Source organism: Atta colombica, unplaced genomic scaffold (genome assembly GCF_001594045.1).
Source record: "Atta colombica isolate Treedump-2 unplaced genomic scaffold, Acol1.0 scaffold274, whole genome shotgun sequence".
Lineage (NCBI taxonomy): Eukaryota > Metazoa > Arthropoda > Insecta > Hymenoptera > Formicidae > Atta > Atta colombica.
The window spans coordinates 2,431,333-2,440,486 of NW_017259375.1; the positions used below are offsets into that span (position 1 = coordinate 2,431,333).

A 9,154-nucleotide genomic window follows, 5' to 3' on the forward strand; every position below is an offset into this window, starting at 1 on the left:
TCTGCACTAGTCCATCACTTCATTTTATAAACTTTTACTTCGTAAAATAAATCTTCTTTATCGGGAAACATATATGTACTTATATGGTACATATACATATGCATAAAATATCCGATTTCTCGTTACACATCTATATTTTGCGCAATAAACATGTTGTGTATTGGTTACTCTACAAATTTATTCAACTGATTGTTGTTTTAAGTGAAATGTATCTTTTTTGCGTGCCAGAAAGTGTTTACGTTCACTAAATAAAATTAAAATTGAAATATTTGATTTATTGCTTTGTATTTACTTGTATTTAACCCATAATTGCATTTATTATCTTATGAATTTGCAATTTTTTTTAAAATAAAACAAACCTTTTCTACGAATACAAGAAAAGAGAGAGTTAATAAAAGTTTAACACAGATAACTGCAGTTGTATTTGATAAGGTAATGATTAATACATAAAAAAAGTCGAACATTTGAGCTCAAATTTGAATCATCTACAGCAACATAAAAATATAGAAAAGATGTAAACGATATTATAACGACTATTATTAGATGTCAGGAGCAATACGATGACATAATTCCTTGAGTTATACATAACATTTTGTTGTTTTTAATTTCCATATATTAAAATATAAATCAATTCATTTCTGTTAACTTCTAGGTAAACACCCATATTAATACTTTTAATAATTTTTAATGAAAAAGAAGAGAATTAACAAGTGATTAACAATATATAACCTTCCAATGCCACATTATACAGTTTGACACGTATATAATGTACACATTTAATAAATAATAAACTAAATTTCAGTCAAATTTATTACATTTTCTTGAATTGACTTGTTTAATTCCATTATTTCAGTCAAATAATATTATATATTGGATAGGAACAATGCTAACCTATAAAAATGATTAAAAATTACTCAAATTAACATTATGAGTATAATTTAACATTATGAATTTAAACAATGTAGACAATAATAATATTTAATTTATCGCGATACAAAATGAATTGTTCATGAATTGTTAATGGCTATCGAATAATGACGTAATCGGAACGATAAGATGTTGCCTCGACGGATGTGCGAAGTGCGAATAAGCTGCATTGTTCCCGCACAAAGGATACCATCCACCTGCCGCGTTTCATAGATTTCCCACGAGTTTCACTATATGCACGCGGAAGACCCGAACATTTTTCTCTCCGTGCACCGTCATTACTTTCATATTCGCGATCTTCCCTTCGACGATGCGCGAAATTTATCGTGAAGAAAAATGCATTGCGGGATGCAGATAATTTTCCGTTATAATCGGTTGATATCTCACGATCAATCGCGCTCCTGTCTGTTTGCTCGCATCGCGGCTTTGCTCGTTTTCCTTGTGAATCCCGTGGAAATCCGGTCATTGTTCCGCCTTTTCGCAACGACGTATCTTTGTCAGAAAGAATAACCCGTGCAAAAGAACAGAAAGTAAAGCTTCTATGGAGAGTTGTCGCCAAAATGATTTCAAAGAAACGTTTGATAACTTCAAAAAATACCAATAAAAGTTACGTAAATATAGAGTAATTATTTTTTGTTATGTAGCGTAGAGTAAACAAATCTTTTCAATTTTTTAAAGTTATCGTGATATCTTCAAGCCTGTCAAAAATAGATAACGAATAAAAAGAGATTAAATTTGTGAACAAATATTTTGTTGACGCATAACTTCAATATTGTATGATTGTTATATTTATCTTGACTTATCGGAGGTTTTTATTTTTTAAATTTGTTCTTCAAACTATACATGTCACTATACATAATATTAACATAACAATGTAAAATTGATTTGTTAATTAAAGTTGGAATTTCAGTTGATGAAGCTTAAAACAATTCATTATTCAAGATGAGAGAGAGAGAGAGAGAGAGAGAGAGAGAGAGAGAGAGAGAGGGGGGGGGGGGGAGAATTTCGAATCATATTTATTCTTATAGTAATTCTGTCAAACTTGTTGGAAGAACATTTATCGTCAAAATTTTTGGAAAGGGCAAAATACTTGATAATATTTTTGATGTGTGTTGTTCAGAATGATCGATTGACTCTGGTTTTGAATCGTAGCCTGCCCTGATAAACCGTCGATCGCTGTTAATCCGATATCGTAGTACGCGCCAAACGCAGTGAAATTAACAATAAACGCGTCACGCGTTATCAAACGTGGTTGTTGCTGCTAAATGCCAGCTACACGTGTCGATGCTATCGCGGCGTGAAATTTCACTGAAAACGATTCGAATAAAAACGTTACCATCTAGAAATGTGAAATTCCATAGATATCTGTAGTTGAAGTTTTCAACGTCGTAAAATCTACTTTTCTTGAGCTATAAAGAGAAATAACGATATCTTTTTAAGAAACAAAAAGCAAATATATTTGATATAAAATTTTATTGATTTAATAGATTTTAATAGCTCTGTGAGAGAGGAAACACTACTATGATAAATGTCTGCCTAGCTGACTTCCCCCCTCCCCCCTCCCGCACTTAACCAAATCTTAATGAATAAATTATATGATAATGCGTGGAGGAGGGGTGGGAGGCAGTTAGGTAGACGTCTATGATAATTATGAATGACATATGCGAAGTGAAAGATAGATATAGAATTTATATACAATTATAAATAGAAATCGGATCAATATGAATAAATAAGGGAAAAATGTTACTCTATATGAGGTGAAATTTTTTATTATAAGTTCTTTGCACTGTTTTAAGATGCTTATTAAAATTATTAAATTGATCAATATAATTATGTTATGTTCAGTTTATGACCGGTATTTATGATCATTTCTTATATTTCAGATCTTCTAGATCTATAATACAGTCTTAAAATATCATGAACCAATCACAGAATTGCACTAGCATCTTAGAATATTATTTAAGATGATTTAATAAGAATGGAAAACTGGTCTACTGGATTGCGTTTCAAACCAAATTGGTGCGCAGTTTATAGAATTAAAAAATGTATAATCTAAAAAAAATTTGTAGTCTATGAATATGAGTATGAATTATTAAGTGTCAAGATCTGCGACCAGAAATAGAATTTATATAGTTTTATAAATATAGTTTGTTTCACTTTTCTTTTATTAACAATAATTATTTATTGACAGGTTATTGTCTGAAAATCGAATGAGACGCGTACTACGTTAGGATGGTACGAGGGTGAAATCGCTAAGAGACGTTCGTCAGTATGCTGCGGATATTGATAGTGGTGACGTGCATCGAGATATCGACGCTCGCCAATGCACAGTCGAAAGGAACTACTTCTTTCGATAACGATGCGAACAGCGATGAACCTGAGCATCCGAGTGAGTACAAACATATTCCCCGAAATTTAAAAATATTAGATATATAAGATATGTACACAAGAAGAAACGATATTTATCATCTTTTTCTCGTAACGAATATAAATTATATGCAAAAATGTTTTGATACGGTAACGAAATTACTTGTTGTTTTGCCGTTTGACTTGTCCATACATGGCGTTATGCAAACTAATTATTTAGAATACACGTACTTAGTAGTTTGACCGAATTTTGAACTACCTATGTGAGTGACGGTTAACTAGATATTGACAAATACGAGTTCAGCTTAGTTACTACACTAAAACCTGGTTTAACTACGTGTAAATAGTACCTGTCGAAGAAAGGTCATTTGATTCTCTAGTGAAAGCGTCTGTAGAAAAAACGAGTTGATTATGGAGAAATTCAAACATGCAAAGGACGATTTTGAAGTATCTAAAAATTTAACTAGATACTAATAGATAGATCGGAAAATAATTTTGTTGGATATTAAATAATTATGTAGGACAACAAATAAGATAAAAATATTCAGTGTTTAAAGTAAGAAAAAAGTAAAAAAAAATGTTTAATGGGAATCAAGTGCGGTAATTAGTGCGCAAATATTTAAATTATAAACCTTTAATAATTGATCACTTATTTTGCTAAAATATTATCAGATTCTAAGTACAGTGATCAAAAACTGTGTTTGAATTTCAATTATTTATTTATTTATTTTAAAGTCATTTTCAGCGGAATAAAATTAAATGAACAAGTAAAGCGACAAAACAAAGCAAGGTAACGTATTTTACTCATGTGAAAGTATGCAGAAGTTAAAGGCCAGCATCTCATTGTTCAAAGATTAAAAAATTTTCCTTGTCCATCAGAATTAGTTAGTTGGAAGAATCAGGAAAGCAATCAAGTAGAACGCTTAAGCATAATGAGGAATATTGCAAAAAGTTTTGATATTCTAGTAACCAACTTGACATCCTACATAATTATTTTGATAGTCCAACAAAATTTTTTCGTATTTGTAACAAACTAAATTTTTACGTTAGTAAAACTTTTCCGTGTGTCGAGTCCGTTGGAGAACACGAATGTGTTTTTCTTTCCGGTGCGAGCGTTTGTATCTTTCCGCATTGCATTTTTCCATACATACATATGTGCATGCACAACGAATCGCCAAGTACAATTCGGTAAAATGGCCACAGAAACGCATTTCAGTGCAAGGACGCTTCCTTTCACCAATTTATGATGCGAAAACCGGCCGTGGTGATGGCGGAACGTCGGGAGGGTAAACCACTCGTGGAAATTGCCGCGCGTGAGCACGGAACTTTTTTTAAATTTATTCGTATACCGCTTGCTGGCGAAATGAATATCAAGATTAACGTTCAAAGCCAGTGAAAAGAGTGAAGCATAGAGAAACGAGAGCGGAAGAACGATTCGCGCTAACTTCAACGGTGAACTTCGAAACATATCGAGATCGCAATTACCTGTCGCCCACCCACAACTGAAAATCGACGGCGAAAGTTGCGAAGATCGCACAGCGACCCTATATAGTTACTTTAAATTTCCATACTTCACTTTCGCGAAGTTCTCTCGAGAAGTTTGATGATCGCGTCGACAAGAGTGACACTTCTTCTACCCCGAGAGAGTAATTTTCCGTCTCTCATTTTATATACCGCGGGGCTCTCTAGGACGCAGTCAATTCGCTTTGAGTCGTATGAATATATTTTTTTTTTTATCGATGCTAAAGGATCTTTTATATCCTGTTTCCGCTTTGGCTTGTATTTTCTGTTTTAAATCTTTGAACGCACTTTTGTCCGGATAAAAAGGACGTGATATATTTTTTATTTTGATTGTCTACTCTTTATTTATTACAAATATTTATTTAAAAATTTCTTTCGTCGTTTACATGCGAAATAAATATTCAATTGAGTGAACTTTTTCAACTTGGAAGATTCTTAGTGTCTTTCATTAAAATTCATAAAGTAATTAGTTAGAATAAGAGCAATACTAACGAATTATGAGGCCTCGCATGTCGACTGGCCGTTGGAAGTTTATACTGGCGAAAGCTTGGCGTACTTTATAAGTTCCGTGCACGAGGCCAAACTAATTAGATATGTATGAATAGCCCGAGCGTTCGTCGGGGACATATAATTAATGCGGCCCGCTGGCTAAGTGAGAAATTAATTATAATATGGAAATTGGAGTTGTGTATGTTCTCTCTCTTTCTCTTTCCCTAGCTCTCATACTTGTCTTCCCGTTCTTCTATTATTACACACTAAACTCTGACCAGTCTGGCTTCTCATGCAAGCTTCCATCTTTCGACGCAATAGAAGGAAGATTTCTCGACGCAGACGCAACCGCGCATGTTATACATCGTGCAACAACATATAACACTTATGCTCTCTTTTGAAGAAGAAAATCTCCTTTATATATGATAAAACCATCAACTCCTTGGGATAAATTCATCGCTACATGTGACCGTCGACGTCGACACGAATGTCACGAAGAAAAGTTTCATACAATCTGTTGTACAGTCAGAATTTAATTTTATCGCGTGATTCCGTCGCGTGTACTACGCGAAATTAAAATTGGCATAACTATCTTTTTATTTACCGTTTAAACAATTTAATCCTGAAAAGTAATTTGTAAAGTGTGTTATGATGAGAGCTTATTTTAACTAAATCTAAACGTACTAATTATCAGATTAGAGATCATGTAAATAATATAAAAAATTATTTTTCTGCGTATTATGTATAATTTTTAGATAATTTCAGTTTTGTACTGGAGCATTAATTTGAAAGCGATAATTATACATATTTTGCTTGTAGATAAATATCGTTAAATCTAAATTAGATCTTGTAATATGTTCTCTTATTTATTTTCATCGTTATCTGGCAGATACAGTCTACAAATGTATATGGAATTACGTACATATGTCTTTGGGAAACTGTTCGCTTTGTCATAAGCATATTGTACTTTCTGATTATTCAACGTTATGTAATAATGATGAACAAGCGGATTCATATTCTAGTTTCCTGCACGCTTTACATGTCTTCTCTCTCGAGGATATATCATCAAACAGAACATCAAATTTCAATATATAACAAAGTTATATTTGAGAGATAAATTGCATTTATATGCGTATAATAAATTTTTATATCTTAAATGATAAAATTGCTGACAAGTCCGTACTTGGGAAATAAAAGAAAGAAACTTACTTTTTACATAAGAAAGCTTACGAAAATCCAAAATTTTATAAATCTTATTTTGAAAATAAGTTATTTAAATAAGTAAATTAGACATTAAATTAAAACAATATATAAATATTCTGAAAATTTTAAATAAAATTTTATATCTTATTTTTTAAAAAATTTATATTTTTTATATATTTTTTAAAAAATTTTATATCTTCTTGATTACAATTATATAATAGTTAATGTAATTTATCACAGATCTATGATTTTGATCTTGTTGTCTTAAATACATAAAAATGTTCTTCGATAAAAACGTAGAATAAAACTAAAGAAATGAAAGAAATGGTGGAAAAACTATGGATACATTGTAATTTAAACTTGCGGTAGGTCGGCAAAGAGAGGATTTCGACCAGAATCGATTTATTTTATCGGTTAACTACAGGGGTTAACGATAATCTCGTTTCGTAGCCGAGCCCACAAGAGTTATCCTCATCAATAAGGGGCAAGTTTCGAGCGAAGCAACTTCTACGGGCTACCTCAGTCGAAGTTAACGGTAATCTCATTGACGAGTCTGCGACACACACAGTCAGAATCCGTCCGATGAGTTCTGCAATTTTTGGGGTCAAAACCGCAACGTGCAAAAGTGCTATAGGATCTCTGCTTGTTAAGGAACTCATCATGAACGGAAGTATGTTGCTCTCTTCAGGATTTGCTATAATCTCGGCACTGTCGATCCTTCAGTTCTTTTGAGAAATGCATACCTACTTAAATTTTGAATGTATATATTTTTAGCTTAAAGTCCCTGCATAATTATAAAAATATAATTATAAAAAAAAATTAAGATATCAGAAAATTTAGAATTCGAAAGTAGTGCAAATATGTATATTAGCACAACACGCAGTGATTTTTAAGCTAAAAATCTTGTTTAAACAAAGTTTATTCAGAATAACATAATGAAGAGTTATTTTACTTTCGAGTTGAATTTCTTGTGTCTTAAAATTTTATCTGTTTGTTTTTTAAATATGAAACTACGGAAAAGAGAGAAGCTTTGGCTCGAGAAGCTAGTGAATTTTATAACGGAACAACACAAGAAGCTCAAAATCTCATTTTCATACTTTGACTCTTAGGTGCGAAACTTATTCGATTAAAAGCTTGAGGCTCGAAATCGCAAAAATGCATCGCGGTATTCGGTTCGCAAATCGAGGTCGCCGTGGTCAACAGGCCCCTCTCGCCTGTTAACGAGTTCGCGAGTTTGCTAAAGTCCCGTCTTGGGTAGCCTCAACAACGAGTTGGGGATTCCGCTTAACTCGTTGCTTTGGTAAACTCGAGGACACTTTGTTAAGCTTAATCTCCTTTCACGGTTATTGGGTTCCGCTCTTTACGAACAAAAGGACGCGAGGTTGTCAGAGGAGGACTTAAATCTTTCGGGATATACTGGATATGCTGACAGTTATATTGTACAGAACTACGCGGAAAATTCGTTCCGGATTTTATTAACTTCGCATACTTTTATGGAAATTGAAATAATCTCCATAGCAATATTTTCTTTATATACTATTGTAGTAATTGAGAGATTCTTAGCAGAAAGATGGCGTTTCTTGCAGAGAATATAAAAGCGGCTTCACGCTTATTACTAGACGAGTGAATTTTCATGCAGATTCATTTAAATAAACCTTTCAGAGGTATATAAAAGGTCATAACGGTGCTATTTCGTTTTATATAGTTAACCATTCATATTCTATTCAAGATTGAATGACTGATTGAATCTTGAGAGAATATACGATTAGAAGAATGGATTTTTAATTATCTTTTCTAACGGAAAGCATCCCTTCGGGAAAAGAGATTTTAAATACTTTTTACGTCGTACTTAAGGCGCATCCTGGGAATATGGCATGCATAGCCATTATATTACCACGGTCTGACAGCCGGTAGCACGGTCTTAACGATTATCATCGTTTTAATAAAATTTTACTTCATCAGCATCTCATAAAAAGCGGTTAAGAAAGAAGTTTCTGCTATGAACGATGACACAAAAGAGCTAACTTGATAAAGGACGCCTTTGTGAGGCCAAACAGATGACGTGTAGGTGGTTAACATTGTACTCCAGAATTAAAAATTCACGTTTTTGTGCAGTTAAAATATATCAGTAAATAATTCTTTAAAAATTAGATTAATGAGAAACATGAAAATTATACAGGGGTCATGTAATTTTTCTTATTTAAAAATTAATTATTTTATATTTTTTGGATATTAATACAGTAATCGCTTTACGTTTCATTTATATTATGTACGCATATTTACTATGCAATTCGCCGTACTTCTTTTATACATTCAATATGGAGTCAGAGTAGAGAACAATTTAAATTATCCAATAACAACATACTGTTTTTGTGAAATCACGTATATAGATAATATATTATATTGGCATTTCCAAGATCGATATTCAACAAAACAACATCTTAAATAATAGCATATAAAAAGTATCATATTTTATATATACGCGAATTATTATATTCGGTCATTAATTTCAATACTTTTTTTCTCAAAAAAAGCCATTATCGTCGTTTTTTCAAGTATTGGTAGAGAACGTAGAACATAGTAATATATAATATTGAATATATGGAATATAATAATATAGTAAAATACCCTATATAAAATTAAAATT

General features: G+C 32.2%; 1 protein-coding gene across 1 annotated transcript in view; it reads left to right on the forward strand.

The window, feature by feature from the left end:
• Nucleotides 1–3,198: 3,198 nt before the first annotated feature.
• Nucleotides 3,199–9,154, forward strand: part of LOC108689635 (synaptogenesis protein syg-2-like) — a gene marked incomplete at its 3' end in the record, with an annotated part of 148,728 nt that continues 142,772 nt past the window's right edge. Inside the window, exon 1 of the mRNA XM_018196489.1 lies at nucleotides 3,199–3,316. Coding sequence (XP_018051978.1) covers nucleotides 3,199–3,316 — 118 coding nt within the window. The remainder of the gene's footprint in view (nucleotides 3,317–9,154) is intronic.